Here is a 19,419-nt window from a genome sequence, read left to right as displayed (position 1 = left end):
TAATACTGTACTGTACACTGATAAATATGTCTTTTATTTACCTTATTGTGGTGAACATAGCTGAAGTGGTCAGGCAGTCCGCACTGCTTCTGGCTTTGTCGAACTTTTTCTGACATGCAGTAATTTAGTCCGGTAGCTCCTCAAGTCTGATAAAAGCGAATTCCGGTCTATTGAAGTCCGTTATATCGAGGTTTTACTGTATTATTATTATTATTAATATTACTACAATAAAGCCCCAATTATCCGGACGGCCTTTATCTGGACCATCCATTATCCAGATGGTGTGATCTGGCTGTTCAGAACCATTATTTGTACATTTTTACATTTTATCTAGACAAAATGCTTATATCCGGGTGGAATTTATGGCCGCACAAACTTATTCGCCTTTTTTTTTTTTTTTTTTAGGGGGGTCAGGGTGATTGCTTGCCTGTTGTTGATGGGTCTGGTTGACCATAATTATTGCTTGGCTGTGGTTTATAGGTCTGCTTGACAAGATAGAGTAATGTAAAACACCAGGAATAAGTGTTGTACAATGTACTGTAGTGGCCTTTTACAGTGGTGTTCAGAGTTAGGGTATGTACAAAGGGAGGGCAGGGGAGAAGTCCACTATCCAGACAGAGCCACTATCCGGACATGCCTTCGGCTTTGTTATGTCAGACAGTCAAGGGATTACTTTATTGTTGCACCAGCATATAATAGGCAGTTATAGTTGGTTATACTGGTATTATAATAATGTAAATACAGTAATTGATTAAAGGCATAAGGAAAGTACCCATTTTAAACCAGTATTGGTAATACTTTTTCAGATGAAAGTGACTCCTGCCTACTCTCAACTTCAATGGAAGACTTTGATCCATAGACATGGATGTATACTAGGATAAATCAAAGATTGTCTGTGTTGAGTTTTCTGCTGAGAATATATATTGGATAATATGTTGTAGCATTTTACGTGATGATTGTGCACATAAGTAGGTTATAAAATGTACCATATGTTACTTTTCCTTTGTTTAACTTCAATCAATACCCAAGTCCCATAATCCCGTAAAGAGTGGCCGTTTGACTGAATTAATTGTTTTACGAGGAGGGGCTCTAACCCTCCGCCAACCCATTTGTTCACATGTAGGGAACGTGTATGGGTTGGTTATATGGTTACCACCCAGTATTGTAAATGTTTTCCTGGCTTACAGGAAGCAATTAGCTTTGTCATTCAGTGTTAAGCCACTTGAAAAGAAAAGAGTAATAAAAAGTGACAGGAAAGATGGGATAAATTGGAAGAAAGGAGGGCAGACACAGAAAAAGAATGATGAAGGTGAAGGAAGAAGTAGGCAGCACCACATCCAGTGAGTGGATGATGGTCATCACAACCTGTTTAACTTACTTCTTCAAATAGAGTGGTTATATATATATATATATATATATATATATATATATATATATATATATATATATATATATATACTGTAAATCCTCATTTTTTGCTGCTTGGATGTTCTGCCAAAACCTTGCGAACTGTGAAACATCGAAGTGTAAAGTTAAGAATCAACGGGAAAAATAGAAGAGCATTCTGGTAGGACACGTATCTACTGTACTCTATCAAAAAGTACTTTAACACCAAACAGGCCCTACCTTAAATTAAATTGCTAGTGCTAAAACAGCATAACACAATAAACATGTGCCTGAAAAGACATTAAAACTATTATAAAGAGCTGCAACACCAAAAATCTTTACCGGAAATAAAGTGAAGACTGGCTTGAGTGGCAAATAAAGGTGTGTTGAGAGTGGATGGGCTAGTTCCTGATGTCACTAACCAAGGAAAAGCTGCCACTTTCACCAGATTATTTAATTTTCAACATCAAAATAGGCCACCTAAACCCCGGTCATTTTATGTGCCATCTTTGTCACTAAAAGGAAGGGAGAAATTATAACAACATTATTTTACTCACTTCAACAAGGAAGAGAGGCTGTAATTTAATCAAATAGAATAAAAAATTGGTGGGCTGAGTCTACCATCTCCGTATTGGGATGGTTATCATTCTTTCCTTCCTTAAATATCAATAAGCTTTATTTTACATCTGTTTCAGGCATTTGTCCATCAAAACAAAAATATATAGCATTACGAGAAACATGTAATGATTCTTTGTTAAGAAATTGTAGCACGATATGGTTGAGGATCGTACATTACGATCACAAACAATAACAAACACTTGTGTTTACTGCCCAGCTGGATCTGCTGTGTATTCACGACACTGCTGAAGATCGTACGTTACGATCACAAACAATAACAAACTCACGTGTGTCTACTGCCCTGCTGGATGTGCTGTATAAAGATCATGGAAAACCATTGCGTAGAAAAATGGACAGTGCCTAGATTGAGCATCAGTATGCATAGTCTGCTGAGTGTCGGCTGCTGGCTGGTAGGGTTGAAATGCAGGGAAACTAGCTAAGTGAAACAACTCGGAAACTTTTTTCTTGCGTGAAAAACAAGGCGTCGAAGTAAAATGCATCAAACTATGAGGATTTACAGTATATATATATATATATATATATATAAATTGTGGTAGATGGGGGCACTTACAATTCACTCACTCAGTGTAGTGCTGCTCTTGGGTGTCTGCCCTTTCCTCTCCTCCATCCTTCTTTCCTTCCATCGTCTTCTTTCGTTCCTTCATTCTTTCCTCGTGCTTCTGCCTGCGGGTGACTTTACACTCCCTTTTCTGTCTTTCTTTCCTTCATTCTTTCCTCATCCTTCTGCCTGTGGGTGACTCTACACTAAGTGAAAAGCCAAATGGTTTCCTGTACACCAGGAAACCATTTACTCTGCTGGTTGGTAACCATATAACCAAATTATGGCGCCTGGTGGTTTAGTGGGTAATTACGGAACTCCAGTCGGATTGAGCCGGTGAAGGTTTATATCCAAGGGGTGGTTGGGGTATATTGCTCATGTAATGCTGTGCAGGGATGAGTGACACTGGTCACTCTCATCTTAAATGTCAGGACCAACTTGCCTTGCCCCAGGCTTCTACACTCCTCATGGGGTGATGTAGGATTGGATGATGATGATGATATATATATATATATATAGTGAAAGCTTTAAGATATTACATTATTTTATAGTTTTTGTCTTCTGCTTGTCAGTCTTCTGTTTTTACTTGTATTTCTAAGATTCACATTTCTGCCAAGTAGCTAGTATTGCTTGTGCATTTGATCAGTGTTACTTTACTTAATGTTGAAGCATTAATGTACAGCTGTAAGTATAAACTTTCCTGCCCCTTGACAGAAATGAATCTGAATCGTTCTTTTTTAATAAGATGCTTAGCAGACTAATTGCTTGTTTACTCAAGAAGGTACAGGAGAGGTATGAGGCAGCATAATACATACAGTATGTGGCAAGTATTTGTGCAAAAAATAATTCTTTAACAGATTCCTTGCATGCAAGTTAGTTAATAAAAGCTAGTCTTTTTACTAGAGCAGTTATGATATGCACGTATATGCAATGGCATGATGAGAGTGATTGTAATAGTAATATATATTTGCAGTGAAATTAATCATAATTTATAAATGATGGAGAGGAACAACTTCACGTGGTGGCACCAGCATAAATGGGCAGATCTTCTCCTTACTGGTCCAGCACAGGCATCCTTCAACTCCATTTCTGTTTCCCCAAAAGGGGGATGGTGGGTTGTAGGAAAAGGGCAGCTTCAATGTGCACTCCACTGGGTTCATATCTAGTTGAGTCTGAGGCCACTATAATAATCATTGTATATAAATAATAATTTTAAATGACTAGGACTGTATATATTCATCAAATACAGAATATTGCTAATTAATGAAGGCCTGATCACTTAGAGTCCGATTAGTTTGAAGGGACCAGGAAATCTGTCAGAGTGGTGATTGATGAACCCCTTCAATATGATGTCTTAATTTATATTTGCAACCTCTAGACAGAATGTACAGCTTAGGAAAGATCTCTTGTACTGAAGGAAGAAAAAACTTTCCCTGTTAAACCTTTCACTACAATAGGTCCTTCCTGAGGACAGTCAAATTACATGATGGAAACAAGAATATTTTAAAAATGAAAAATATGTCTTCTGGCAGAAGCAGTTAACTCCAGTAAAAAGTGGTTCCTGTAAAGTCTCTTTTACTGGTGGACCAGTTCATCACCTTATTCCCTTCCCAGTCTGGTGGTCTTAATATGGTTCTGCACAGAATTCGACAGAATAATGTGGATTAATATAATTAATAGGCTATACCAGGGAAGACCATATCAAAATGGGTTGTTTTCAGAAATTAAGATTATAGCACTTACTTGATGACATTTCACAAACAAATTATGTTATTCTCTTACTGTAATATTTTTGTCTTAGCTACAGATGTGTATATAATTAATTCATAGTTTTATACTAGGTTTATAAAATAAATCCCCAACATAAATACTGTAGGTAAGTAGTTATCTGACATGGTAATCTAGTGGCCTAGACATTGCCAGCCAGAATGACAGTCACATACTGCATATAGGCTCACCTCTCCCTTGAGCTGGTTGGAAGTGTTTGATCATGTAGTGCCACCGAAGGTGTAGGCTAGTCACATGCCCTTAATCCTAGATTATGGCAGCTTAGCCTTGTGCTCATACACCTTAAAGGGCATAGTATGGGACTTGCTGTAAACATTTTTAGTTTTAGTTTTGTTTCAAGTATACAGTATTAAGTGATGATAATGGTAGCACTGCATAAGAAGGGGATGGATTGTTGGTACTCATGAATAATGTGTAGATAAGCATATGCACAAGTTGGCCTGATCTCATGATAAACAGACATTGCTTTAAAATCTTGAAACTTATGAAAACAGTATCATTGCTGTTCAAGGGTGCGCACACACACACACACACACACACAAAGAGCATAATTAAATCTAGTCAAAAATTTACTAAACAGTCACATCAACAAATGCAGAAATACCCTTTATCCACAGAAGTTACTTCAGGAGCAGATAAATATGCTCACTAAAAAAAAAAAAAAAAAAAAAAAAAAAAAAAAAAAAATCATGGTCATCCCACAAATGTCAAAATTATGAAATAATTTTTGCCTTAAAAGACACAGCTCAGTGTAATGGCCATCCCATGTCAAGGGGCTCCAAGTAGGGAGAAAAGTGTCAGAGATAATGATCAGATATAATTACAATAAGTGGTAGGTGGGGGTGCTCACCATCCACTCACTTGATGTAGTGCTGCTCTTGGGTGTCTGCCCTTTCCTTTCCTCCATCCTCTTGTCTTTTTCCTTCCTTTCCTCATCCTTCTGTCTGTGGGTGACTTTAGACTCCCTCTTCTGTCTTTCTTTCCTTCATTCTTTCCTATTCCTTCTGCCAGTGGGTGACTGCACTGAGTGACAAGCCAAAATGGTTTCCTGTACACCAGAAAACCATTTACTACGTTGGATGGTAGCCATATAACTGAATTATGGCGCCTGGTGATTTAGTGGGTAATTAAGGTGCCCCGAATCGGATTGAGCCCGTGAAGGTTTATATCCAAAGGGTGGTTGGGGTTTATTGCTCATGTAATGCCACTCAGGGATGAGTGAGGATGGTCACTCTCATCTTAAATGTCAAGACCAACCTGCCTAGCCCTGGGCTCCTACACTCCTCATGGGACAACGCAGGATTGGATGATGAATGAATGTAGACATGCAGAGCCTTTATTAACAGTCTCACAAATCTAGAGTCGAGATTCTGTAATATTAATAATTCACCAGTATGTCTAATTAAAAATGTATGGGTAACCCTTACATGCACTGATTTTGTTAAAATAATGTAAACCATTCTGAAGAATATACATATAAATATCATAACTGACACAGAGGACTGGAAAGTATTGGTATTAGCTGTGAACTGACACACATTGTTTTAAAGGTTGCAGATCAGATAGTTTTCTTTACTCACCCTACCTTTGAATGGGAAGAAAATGCTGGAAAATGAAGAAGCAGAGTGTTGTATTGTAAACTGCATTATTGCATAAACTGGTTGCTGTTCAGTTAATGTTAATGTGAACTTCTTTTCACCGTACATGCACAAAACCTTCCACAGTCATTCTCTGTCTACTTTGTCATGTGCTTTTTCCAGCTCCATGAATGCCATAAACACCTCATAGTCCTTCTCACAAGCCTTCTCCACTATCTGTCTTACTGCAAATATTTGATCCACACATCCTCTGCCACTCCTATAGCCACCCTGTTTGTCACTCACTAGGACCTCTGATATCTCTCATACTTTCTCCATAATAATTCTTCCATATACCTTCCCTGCCACACTCAGTAAACTTGTGCCATGATAATTCTTGCACTCACTTCATTCACCTTTCTTTTGGTGCACGGGTACAGTCACAGCATTTTCCCACTGCTGGCACAGTTTCACTCATCCTTGCCTTCATACATATCTCCAAGCCCTTCATTCCGTGCTGTCCACCACACTTAATCATCTCTGCCCACACCTCGTCAACCGTAGCTGCTTTCCCATTTTCCAGCCGCTTCACTGCTGCTAGGTGCCGTCAAGAGTTTTTATGATGGTAGTGAGGCATGTGTAAAGTAAATGGGCATTGAAGTAAATGGTTCAAGATCAGTGTGGGCATGCAACAAGGTTATGTGATGTCCCCATGGTTGTTCAATATATATATGAATGGGATGATGAGATAAGTAAAATCACGAGTAATGGCGAGAGGGATGGCGTTTGTTAGGAATGGTGACGGATGGAATGTCTCAAATTTGTTGTATGCTGATGATGCAGTAGTACAGTGTACAGTACCTGCAAATACCAGACAAGAGCTTGGTAGACTAGTGCAGAATTTTGCTGATGTCTGTGAGTGTTGTGCTTTGAGAGTAAATGTAGAGAAGAGTAAAGTGATGGTTATTGAGAGAGAAGGTGACTCCCAGTGTGATGTTACAGTGAATGGAGAGAGGCTGGAACTGGTGAGAGAGTTCAGATACCTGGGAACAGCGATAGAAAAGAGGAAAATGTGCAAAAGAAGTGGAAAGTAGAGTGACACAAGGAAGAAAAGTAGCTAATGCTATGAAGGCCTTGATAGAAACAGAGGCTTGAGTGTTGCAGATGCGCATGGCATACATGAAGGAATGTTGGTGCTAACTTTAACATGTGGATGTGAGACAATGGTGTGGCATGAAAATGAAAAGTCAAGAGTGAGAGCAGTGAAGGTTGGACTGCTGAGGAATGTATGTCAAGTACAGACAGTGGATATGACTTGAAATAATGTGAGTCATGAAAGATGCAGACTGAGAAAGTCCGTGGACACCAGAATCAAAGAGTCACGTGGAGAGAATGGATAACAATAGAGTGGTGAAAAAGGTATATCTGAGTGAATTTGAAGGAGGGAGGAGGGGAAGTAGGCCAAGGAGAAGGTGGAGGGGTATGGTGGATGAGTGAGAAAGAGAGGTATGGAAGTCGGTGAGGCTAGGGGGGCTGATGAGATCGAGCTAGCTGGATGAATGCTGTAAGAAATGCATGATCAGGGATTTGGCACCCCTTTTTGACATGACAGTGTCTGGATTTACTCTATTGGATACATTTATGTGAAGCTACCGAACGTGGTGAATGTTTTTGGTGAATCAGATAGAGAAAGGATTCCAGGGGCTCGAATGGTGAGTGAATAGAAGCGTGGCCCATTGGATTGGGCAGATTTGGGCTGTCTGGGCATTGCTACTCCTCACCCTGCCCTAAGGTGGGAAAGGAAGTTTGGATGATGATTACATTTTCCTTCATTCAGAGGATGTAAATACACAAATTTGTAAAATAATTATATTTTATTTATTATACATTATTTCACACTAATTGTAATTTGCATACTGTATTTTGTGCTGTAATATGTAAAACTTACTTTACATTTTTCGATACATAATGTTGTTCTTGCTTAATGGTGGTCTGTCTGGCAGGTAGACCCGTTGACCACAGGTAAGTCTCTGCATCTGTGGCACCATCCTACAGATACAGTACAGTACATGCACCATGTAGGGATCTGGCATCCCCTTGTGTTAGACAGTATCTCATTAAGGATGGACCAGGGTCCTTCTCATGGTGAGGTGCAGGGAATTATGGAGAGGTTGGCCTCCAGAATGGATATTGCAGCTGTTCTATCCAGTGTGCACAGTGATACCATATGTTGGCTCCCCTTCAGGGCTTCATCCATAATGTAAAGCAGCCATTTTTAGTCTAATATGTAACAAAAAATAACATTACGGAAGAAAATTCTTTTACACTAGGAGCTGCTACAGGAGGGCATTGGGAGGGAATAATGCAGGCCAAGTTCACTTTGGGTTGGGGTAGAGAGCTCATATCAGCATCATCAGTGTAAATTCTGCACACCATGTTCAGTCTTCTAAGTGTGGCATTAAATCATTATCATCACACTTTATTAATGCTCATTTTTCCAGACACAGTCATCCTCAACTGCATATATTTCACTATTGTAGAACATTACACTCATCACACGTGAAGCACACAACTTCCCTTAGATAGAGAGAGAGAATTCTTTCATTGCCAGTTAGGACAACAGCTCTCTTGTTTTATTTAACCATTTCTGAGTGTATTGTTATGCAACACTCCAAGGCAATACAGCAATCTCTACAAACTTTGGCTGAACTACATTTATCTCTTTTGCAAATGGCATAAGTATAACTACAATAATCTAGCAATGTGTTTTATGTTACAGCATACCATATGTACCAACCCACTTCAGATACCACAAAGTTGAACTTGCTACCAACTCCTTTCTTGCGTATGGCACAAGGCCAATGGCTAACCTCCCCCAGACAGCCTCTACCTACCCTACTGAACATAACCTCTAGCTTTCTCAAATTCATCCTTCATTTTGTAAATTTCTCCAACACCCCTCCATACTGTCTGAAATCAAGAGCCAGGTCATCTACATGTTTCACATCTGGACTTAAAATTCTACAACTGTACCTCAAACAGAATGGGGTTCAAAAGAGATCCCTAATATACACCACCCTTTGCTGTAAGATTCCTCTCACCACCATTCACTTACATAAGTTCTTGAATAATTATTCATTTTCATTACCATATGAACCGGCCAATTTTTATTTCCAGCTTTCTCACTGTACACTCTACGACCTCTAGGAATCTACATTTTATATATAAATATATATATATATATATATAAAATTCAGAATTATCCATAATTAAAACACTCCCTGGTGACAAAGAAACGTGATTAACCCCCTACGTGCCGTAATGATTTTGGGCACGGAACAACGTCGGTTGATGTCCATAGCCACAAGCGTCTTCCTGCCAATCTTTGAATTTTAACTTATCCTTACTCTTAGACGGGACCACCTGGAGACGTGGGGATATATTCATTTGAAAAAGGAAGAGCTGGTGAGTCTTATGTATCTTTATTTTTTTTCTCTGGCAGATATTAGGGTTTGAAGTAAGGGTATTTTTTCCAAAATCCAGAAATCCCCCACAGGGAGAAGCATGCAACATTGGAAAACCCCCGGCGTGTAGGGGTTAAAGAGCTTCAACTGTAATACATTTTTCAGTGATCCATATCTATCTCTCTATATACAGAGAGAGAGACAGATAGATTTACATACAGTAAACTCTCAATTATCTGGCATAATTCAGCAAAACCCTATGCTGGTTAAAGCAAAATTCCAGATATTGCATAGTACCCCTCATTGGCTCAATATTCAGCATCGAGCCAGATAATGCATTATTATCCATCTTGAACCTCTATCTTAAAAACTTTTACATAAGTAAAAGATGAAAATTAAGCATAAAATACTGATACAGTATAGTAATACAATGGGTTGTCTACCGTTTAAATGTTGGTTGATTCACCTCGATGCCAGATATTGCATAGAACTGCCAGTTATGTCCTGTTTTGGCACAGGATATTGCACAATTTTGCTGGATGTTGCTTTAATAGAGCCGAGCCAGCAGTGCCAGATATTGCGTTGGGCCAGATATTGCGATGACTGATAATGAGAATTTGCTGTATGCTGTATGTGAGTGTAAACACATGAGAAAGTTAAGAGGTAAATTCGCTTCATTTGATTAAAGCTTAAGGAAAATGGTTTTAAGGGTTTTAAGAGAGAAAATCACTAGTTAATTAAAGCATAAAAAAATGTTTTTTCATATAATGATCTGTTTATCCCTGTGACAGCAGCCTCCTTGCTATCTTGGCAAACATGAATTAGGGTAGGGTAACATGTGGTTGAGAAGATTAGGAGAAATACACTGAGGTGGTTTGGACATGTGAAGAGAATGGAGAATGAAAGACTGACTGAGAGAGTGTATGTAGGTGAGGTGGAGGGAGGGAGAGGGAGAGGTAGACCGAGGATGAGGTGGAGGGATGGAGATGAGAGGTATATGAGGGAGAGGGGGGTGAGTTGGGGGGAGGGTAGTCAAATGGTGGGTGACAGAGCGACTTGGAGGCGTTTTGTCTGCGGCCACCCTTTGCGGGATTAGGGGGTCGGGCTATAGATAGATCGAACATCTTGCACTTTACATAAAAAAAACAATTTCAGAGTAAAATAGATGTTCCAAAGTTAAGTGCCATTTTCAGTAAAAAGCAAAATTTCTGATGATCCTACAAAGTTTTTTCCCAAAAAGAAAATCGAAATCCTGTATTATCCTTGTTGCAGCTGGGGCCGTTGGAGGGGCTTTTCAGTTAGCATATGCTGTGGTAAACATTCACTTCCTCACTTTCATACTGGATATCCCCACATAACAAGAACATAGATATCTGGCCCCTGGGCAAGAAAAAATTCTGAAACCCAAAGATGAAACATTTTCTTTTACACTCTGAATTATAATGCTATAAAGTACTTAAACCACCCTCCTCCTAACCTTCTTGAAAAACATGTTGTGGGTTTTACGCTTAAGTACAGGCATCACTTTGGTAGGAGGGTTCATGTTCCTATTAAATCATGATGTTTCCAAATGTCAAAACAGCAATGAACTTTGGGACATCATCATTAATTATGAGGGTGAAGTTTTGTTGTTTAGCTTGTACTAAAAAAACAAAAAAAAATACAACCAACAGCACTCATTATACATAACCTACTACTAACCTCTTCAATATGAGAGGTCTCTTATTCTGAATAATATCACCTGGCAGTAGCTTCAATGGCGTGAAAAGAGACATCACTGTACTGATAAGGTTAGCTTGCACACAAAGCAGTGTATCCTACTCACATAGCAAAGGATACTTCTGTGGTGGATAATTACAATGAGGATGTTCTAGGCAGCTGGTATGGTAATCAAAGGATGGTACTCCTCCAACAACCTCTTGCGATAAGTATGAGAAAATATACAAAGTGAGGCTCCCCACTTGAGTGTTAGGAATGACCATATTGCCATGAAGTAGTGGTTTGTGCTGATATTGGCCATTGAAGGAAAACCTGGAAAATAAGAATAATGCAGATCACTACATAAAGCGATAAAATATACAGACAAAAGCATTACTCAGTATCTCACAGGCACACTAAGCCATGGGCCAGCTATGTCTACCACCTCTCACTGTCTTCCCTGTTATTTCACTATGGACTCACTCTCACTCTCATTTGGAGTTTGTTTCACCTACGAGTGAAAGATCCATTCACTGGCTCAGGCTTCATCTGCTGGATAATTTATCATATATAGCAGCTTTTATTACAGCTGCTGTGTCAGACTAAAATAAGACAATCTTACATAAGCTACATTGTACAAGAAGTGGTTTCCTGTACACAGAATAAAAATTACAGCAGAGAATAAAAATTACAGCAGATACTTGGTAGAATGAAGTATGTTGCTAAATTACATTATTCACAGCAAAGTATACCTAGGTACAGGTTTGTGTAACCATGCCACTAGTTTACACACACTGGTGGTTATGAATTATTACTTGTAAATCTACTATTTGAAGCTTAAGCTGCATATTTTTAGCTGTATCTTGTTTACATAAAACTAAAAAAACAATGCCTTACACTTTCATTTGTATTTAAAAATGGCATTTTATGTGCATCATTTAACACAACAAAAACATGAAACAAATATGCTGCAAATAATTTGCACAGATCCATTCTATGTTGATGCACGCTTGAAGCTGAATTTTGCAAAAACATGCAGAGTTTTTAAAAAATCAGTAAGGTAACAACTCCTATGCAACATATTAAATACCTTTCTAGGTAACAGGAAATCATATAGCTTTTCACTGTGCAGTCATGTAAAGGTAGCCCTACACTGAGTAGATAATGGGTGCCCCCACCTACCAGTAACTTTTTCTACTACATACAGTAAACTGACAGCATAAACTGCAGTCTAAGTGGATATATACTCATGAGGTATAGTTGTAAAGCTAATGTGTACTTATGAACTTCTTCTGGCTATGGACAACAATATGTAGTGCAGATGTTCAGTAACCCACATCTGAGCCTAGGACAGTATCACTGTGTAGCATGGGTCTGGTAGTGTATTACAGTATTGGTAACATTATGAATAACTGCAACTGGCAATTTTTAACTGAACTGGTCAAGTATGATGCATGAATGTTGGAAAATGTAGCCTGACGTCTGCTACATACTGATACTGTCCCATGCTCATGTGCAGTATATTCTACATCTTGCAGTATGATTTGCAAAGCATTTAAATTCAGTAGCCTATACAGGATATTTGGTAAAGGAGGGAGTTTGTTGGGGGTAATTAAATACTTTTATGAGAGCAGTAATGCATGAATTAAGAAAAATAATAATAAATATTATAAAAAAAAGCCTTGTGCTACTTTACTACTGATATAGGTGTACGATAGGGATGCGTTATGGTACCCTGGCTGTTCAGGGTATATATATGAATGATGTTAAGGAGCTGACAGTGAAGCAGGTATAAAAGTGAAATAAGGCTTAAAGGGCATGTAGGGAATCTGTTAACTTGTTTTCTGTATGCTGTTGATGCTGTTTTTGTACAGTATCAAAGTGAGAGTGATCATGCAAAAGACTGTGAAGTTTAAAAGAGACTGCAAGAGAAGAAAATTGAAACTGACTACAAACATAAGTAAAATATGGTACTGTAATTCAAAGAATGTGAATTAATAAATTTTTGCATAAGCTATAGAATACAGAGAGGAAGCAGGATAAATTGGAGAGTTTAAATGGGAGTAAGGTGCTTTTTTTTTTGGGGGGGGGGGGGGGAGCTGTACTGTGTAAAGACTGGTAAACAAGACTGTGGGATTAAGGAGAGATCACATTAAGGGAGAAAAAATAAGAAAATGGCAATACATAAACTTTCTTCAACAAAACATGGTAACAAATGTACTAACCTTCTTCACTGTTAACAGCTAAGACAGTGTATATGGCAGCACCTATTAGTCCAGCCAAAAATCCAAGAAATCCAAGAACTCGTATCTGGTAGAGGTTATTCGGTGTGTACCATGTTTCCAGGGTATGTCTCTTGTACAATACATGGATAAACAATGTCATTGCAGCAAATATTCCTGAAGAGAGAATTACTGTAAGTACCATGCAATACAGTAAAAAATACTTATATAGATAGATAGATAGATAGACAGATATAGGTACAGTATATCTATTGCCAGACGCCTTAATCCCATAAGGGGTGGCCACAAACAAATTGCCTCCATATTGCCTTGTCCCCTGCCATTTCACTACCCTCCCTCAAGCTCACATCCCCCTCACATATACCTCTCCACTGCAGCTCTCCATCTCATCCTCGGTCTCCCCCTCCCTCTCCCCTTCCCTCCACCTCATTCACATACTGTACACTCTAGTCGTCAGTTTTTTGCTCTCCACCCTCTCCAGATGGCCCAACCACCTCAATATATTTATCCTAATACTTTCTAATATATATATATATATATATATATATATATATATATATATATATATACTGTATATATATATATATATATATATATATATATATATATATATATATATATAACAAAAACTTATTACTGTACTCTGCAGTACTGAGATACAATATTAATTAACTGTGAAATATTAAATACCGGTAATCAGGCTACCATTAACTCTGGGTGGTACTACCACAATTTTTTGCTTTTAATAAAAAATAAAAAAAAAATCCAAATCTAATATGACTTCTCAGGTGTTGTATTAACACAACACTGGAAAGATGGGGTGCTGTGGCTGCCTGCTAAATGCCCAAAATTTTCTTTAACTTTATTTCAATGTCCAAGTACACATGCAAGTATGGCCAAGGCATTCACAGACAGAAACATAACTGGTAGACTGTGAGTTTCTTTTCTTGGCTAAGTAAGGCTGAGACACTCCTTTTCACTCCATATATCCTGATATAAGAGACCCATTGTGACCCATTCACTTAGTACTCAGGTGCTTCTGGGGTAATTTGTAGTCAGTGGGAAAAGACAGTTGGCTATGCAACAACTCCAATATTATTTCACTGCACTCCAATGCACCCCCCTTTTGTCTTTATAGTCCTTAACAGACCTCAGGTGCCACTCATCCATCTTTAGATTTTTCCCTATAAACCTCTCCCTCCACATCCATACCTTAATGAACAGTACAGTCTATGGAATTCACACACACCACATTAATTTATCCAGCTTGCTTCCCTATACTCTCTTATAATGCTGTCTACTCTGCTTCATCATTTATAATTAAAACTGAAAATGGCTGTTCTAATTCACTACCAATAACATTTATATGAATGTCCTTTTACCCCCTTGATTGTCGAATACATAAATAGAGGTACTCACCTGAGACAAATGCCCACATTCCTGCCTGGCGATTTTGAAATTGAAAGAAGAATACTGGAAATGCTGATAATCCAGCAAGCATGCCAATAACAGCCATAATGATGTTAAAATACATGCAGCACCCTCCACGTCGTGCCATTGTGCTACTCTGTCTATTACACTACCTGGAGAGCGACTTCAAATCTGGGGAGGGGGGAGGAAAAAAAAAAGTTGTGTAAGTGCTGTAACACAGTGTGGTTATCTTTCAGTTATCCATCATAACAATATCTGGCCCACTGGAATATCCAGCACTTTTTGCTCTGCTCTGCTAAAACAATATCTGGCTCAGAAACAGGAAATAACTGACAGTCCTATGCATTTTTCGGTAGTTGTGTGTATTGTCTGGCTCAGACACGGGACACAAACAGTGCGTGGGTAGACCTTGCAACGTGTCAGCCAATCACAATGCATTGTGGGAGTGGCCTGTCCGATACACCAAGCCTACTGATGCTCTCTCAGTCTCTCTCATGGAAGCCATATAATAAGGACATATCTGTGCGTTGCATGTTTGTGACCCACGCAGTGGCTACCCCACTGTGCTGTGACAGCCTGTGGCACCCTGTGCCTCAATTGCTGCTGTAGAACTGTGACTTCCCTTGTGGTCCCCCAGTGCCCCATGCCCTAGTGCTCTGACAACTGTATGGTGAGGACATATCTGTATGTATCTACCCTCCATTTTTGTTTTTTTTTATAGATAATTAATGGAGGAAGGAAAAACAAAGGAAAAAAAAATAAGTCCATGTGCCTAAAGGCATCATCCATTCATAAAATATTTATAACAACTGGATTTAAATTGAAGTGGATTAAATGTTTGTGGGAAACAACTCCCAGAAGTGAATTGATGCCAACATTAGGTGAGTACAGTGTAATTATAATTGTATTATATACTGAATTACTGTACTACAGTACAGGTATATATACTGCATTAATACAGTACTGTATTGTATTTTATGCCTGATATAATCTTTTATTCATGGGTAATATTATTGGAAAGTTTTTAGGATAGGAGGGTCAAGATGAATAGCTTAGGGTAGTGACACATTATCTGGCTCAATGCCGAATGGGGGTACCTACGCAATATCCAGCTTTTCGCGCTATTTAGCATGAGGGTTGAGTGAATTACACTGGATAATTGAGAGGCACACAGTGCCTTTACTGCAAGTTTAATAACTAATACAGTACTGACAGTCCCTACAGTAATCATAATCTCTGATCTATTTATCTGTCTATAGCCAGATGCCATACACCTGTATGGGGTGACTGTTTCTCTCTAAGTTATGTGGTTTATGGGAAGGGGCACTAACCCTCCACCAACCCACTTGTTGGCACATAGGGAACATGTATGAGTTGGTTATATGTTTACCATCCAGTGCCGTAAATGGTTTCCTGTATGCCAGGAAATTCATTAGGCTTGTCAATCAGTGTAAAGCTACCTGAAATGGAAAGATGAGTTTTAAAAAGTGACAGGAAATATGGAGAAATGGGAAGAGAGAGGGGATGGCAAAGAAAAAGAATGATAGAGGTGAAAGAAATAGGCAGCACTACATCAAGTGAGTGAATGATGGTCAACGCCACCTACTCTGATGCCTTGCTGTATCATAATGGCCATAACCAATAATAGTAGCTATATACCAGTAATTATAATTATCTGGAAAAATACACACCACTAACTAGGGACTACAAAGCACTTTGTTCAAAGCCCACATTACTGTGAATTAATCTGTTTATGAGAATACTGTACAGTGGGCATCCGACATATAGTTACAGCAGGAGTGTCAGCTGTTGGCAGGTTCAGGGCATTTAAAAAACACTAATGAGTCAAAATATGTTAGTACCTCCTAATTTAAGAAAGATACAAAATGACAATATGAATGGAGCTCTTATACCATAAAAATAAGCATCTGTCTTTTCTGATGGGGTTACCAGTAATATTTTGTGAAGCTATTGTTGCATCTAATAAGCGTCATCTCCCTGTACCTATATATGATGGGACTGATAAAATTTATGGTTCCTTTGTTCTTATTTCCAGCCACTGTCATAGTTTTAGTATGATCTGGTGCCTTCTTTTCTTTGTCAGATGGTTGTTGGCACAGGGAAAAAGCAGTTCTTGCAAGTCACCAAGCACTGTGGGTGTGAGGGAATGTCTCATGACAAGTCATTAGCTGGGACCAACAGCAAGTCCATTTCACAATACAGGTATTTATCTCATGGTTCCACAAAAGTAAAAGGTTCTTAATTACCAGTATTCCCTTCCAAGGATCTCTTGGATTCAAAATCTGCAGGTCTCTGGGACCCAGACAGCTTTTCTATGTGCTATCTTATCTCCTGCACTTGAGACCATACTGCTATAGTTTCATAGGTTTCCACCATTCTTAGTCTTACATGCTTTATATCCTTCTCCACTTCTTATTTAGTGAAAGCTTTCTTCCTCAGCTCATCACTTATACATGAATGTGACAGCTGCTTGCATACTTTGCAATAATGTCCTGGGCTTTCGCTGCTCATCTTGCCTTCGGGGGGAGTATAGCCATTTTTACACATATTTTCGTACGATAGATAGGTTTTTATTTCCCTGGCAAAGCCATACTAATTTTCTTATTATGACTTTTGTGTTGTCAGCATGCTCTCCAACATTTTGCCTCATTTACACATGCTTTACAAATTACAGTAATTCATTTTTATATTTTCAGTTACCAGTAGGGCATGAAATTTTCTAAGACAGCTGCTTCATTCTTTGCAGCAAAATGATAGAATACAGTACCAGTAGTTAGCATTTCCTGTAGGTCGTTCCGGCCACAGCATTCATTACGAGAAAGAGTGAAATGAGTGAATCACCTCAAGACCTGTAGTACCAACTGGTTTTAAATTGTACTTTCTGTTTATGTCGTCAATCTTCACTTATAGCAAAGATAAACCAAACTTCTTTACGTCATTCATAATTACCGACAAGTTACACAAAAAAACTGCTATCAACAGAGCTATTACAGTATATTGTACAGCCTTTCTTTACTATACTAAGCTCACTTGGGCAATACCCCTGCAATTCTGGGTAAATTTTTACAAGTGGACAATACACCCCCCGGGTAGTGCAATATATTTTTCTGGCAGTTTTTGATGCGACTCGAATGTTTCTGACCTTCATTTTTGTCGGAAATGCCCCTCACCAAACACAACCAAACCCAACATACCTAACCCATCTTAGGGGAGTAATAATCAATTTCCGAATGGGGTAATGGGGGTTATTTGTGATCCTTAGGGACTATACTATACGATAATGGTGCTAAAATTCCAAAACTGCATATTGTCCACTTGTAAAATAATACCCAATTCTATTCAGTGCAATGTGGATGATTAGCAAAGACTGTTATCAGGATTCATGGTGCACTGTATTACCAGACCAAATGACTGTTTTAATGGCAAGATATGAATTTACAATTTAAAAGTGATACAAGTTCATTCACAAATTTCATATGCCCCCTAAATGACAGAACAAATTCTGCACATATTTCCAATGACCTCTTTAAGACTAAATTCCTGCCTTTTTACATTTAACCCCTTCATTTCATTAACTTATTACCAAACTATTTATTTCAGTTTATGCTGGGGCCCCCTTTTAATCAAAGATCAATGAACAGCCAGATCTAACCTTAGATTTTCTCAAAACTTGCTCGACCTCCACTAAACACACCGACCAAACCGTGACCTGTCTTATTTGACTTCTGTAGTCCACACACGTAACTCCAACGGTCTGGCAATATCTTACTCAAATTTTGGAATTAAGAGGGCTTCTGATTATCTTCTAATAGTCCTACGTTGTCTCAGGATAGGCACAGCTGTCTTTGCACATTTCCGCAACTTGCGCACTGTACTGTATTTTGCGCCGTCACCAAGGTCGCGAGTTTCACATGTTCGCGTTAAAGAGTCGCTGTGATTGGTAATGATGATGGTAATGGTGATAGTTGGTGGTGGTAATAGTAGTGTGTGGTGGTGGGGGTAACGGTAGTAGTTGGTGATGATGGTGGTTGTGGTGGTAATGGTATTGTTTTTGTTGTTGGGGTGGTAATGGTGGTAGTTGTTGGTGATAGTGATAGTGTGATAGTGGTGGTTGTTCGTAGTGGTGGACGGAACAGTTGTAGTTGGTGGTAGTGGAGGCAATGATGGTAATTGGTTGTGGTGATGGTAATGGTGGTAGTTGGTTGTAGTGGTGGTAGTGGTGGTAAGTGAGGTAGTTGGTTGTAGTGATGGTAATGGTGGTGGTTGGTTGTGGTAGTGGTAGTGGTGGTAGTTGGTCATGGTGGTGGTAGTAATGATGGCAGTTCATCGCAGGTAGCTTGGTGTGGTGGTGGTAATGGTGGTAGTTGGTTGTGGTGGTGGTAATGGTGGTAGTTGGTTGTGGTGGTGGTAATGGTGGTAGTTGGTTGTGGTGGTGGTAATGGTGGTAGTGGTGGTGGTATTAACTGTGGTAGCTGGTGGTGGTGGTGATGGTAATTGTGGTAGTTAATAGTGGAAATGGTTGTGGATAGTCCTGTTTGAGATCATAATATGCAGCCATTATTATTTTTTTTTTTTCTGGATTTCAGATAATGAGGTGTGTATGAACCAATATGGTGATAAGAATTTTAATATTT

At 38.8% G+C, this 19,419-nt stretch overlaps 2 protein-coding genes across 2 annotated transcripts in view; one reads left to right on the top strand and one right to left on the bottom strand.

Annotated features, from left to right (window-relative positions):
• dgt6 (dim gamma-tubulin 6) overlaps window positions 1-859 on the top strand; it is a 37,131-nt gene extending 36,272 nt beyond the window's left edge. Inside the window, exon 17 of the mRNA XM_080282814.1 lies at window positions 807-859. Coding sequence (XP_080138940.1) covers window positions 807-859 — 53 coding nt within the window. The remainder of the gene's footprint in view (window positions 1-806) is intronic.
• Window positions 1-18,653, bottom strand: part of LOC145412939 (heme transporter hrg1-A-like) — a 23,423-nt gene extending 4,770 nt beyond the window's left edge. The window contains exons 1-4 of the mRNA XM_080282752.1: window positions 18,604-18,653; window positions 14,753-14,935; window positions 13,316-13,489; window positions 11,218-11,423 (exon numbers count right to left, since the gene is read on the bottom strand). Coding sequence (XP_080138878.1) covers window positions 11,263-11,423; window positions 13,316-13,489; window positions 14,753-14,891 — 474 coding nt within the window. The 5' untranslated portion in view covers window positions 14,892-14,935; window positions 18,604-18,653 and the 3' untranslated portion in view covers window positions 11,218-11,262. The remainder of the gene's footprint in view (window positions 1-11,217; window positions 11,424-13,315; window positions 13,490-14,752; window positions 14,936-18,603) is intronic.
• Between the last annotated feature and the right edge of the window lie 766 nt (window positions 18,654-19,419).

Source organism: Coenobita brevimanus, chromosome 94 (genome assembly GCF_032717465.1).
Source record: "Coenobita brevimanus isolate Jiangsu-jjx chromosome 94, ASM3271746v2, whole genome shotgun sequence".
NCBI classification, from domain to species: Eukaryota; Metazoa; Arthropoda; class Malacostraca; order Decapoda; family Coenobitidae; genus Coenobita; species Coenobita brevimanus.
This window is presented reverse-complemented; position numbering and strand designations above follow the sequence as displayed.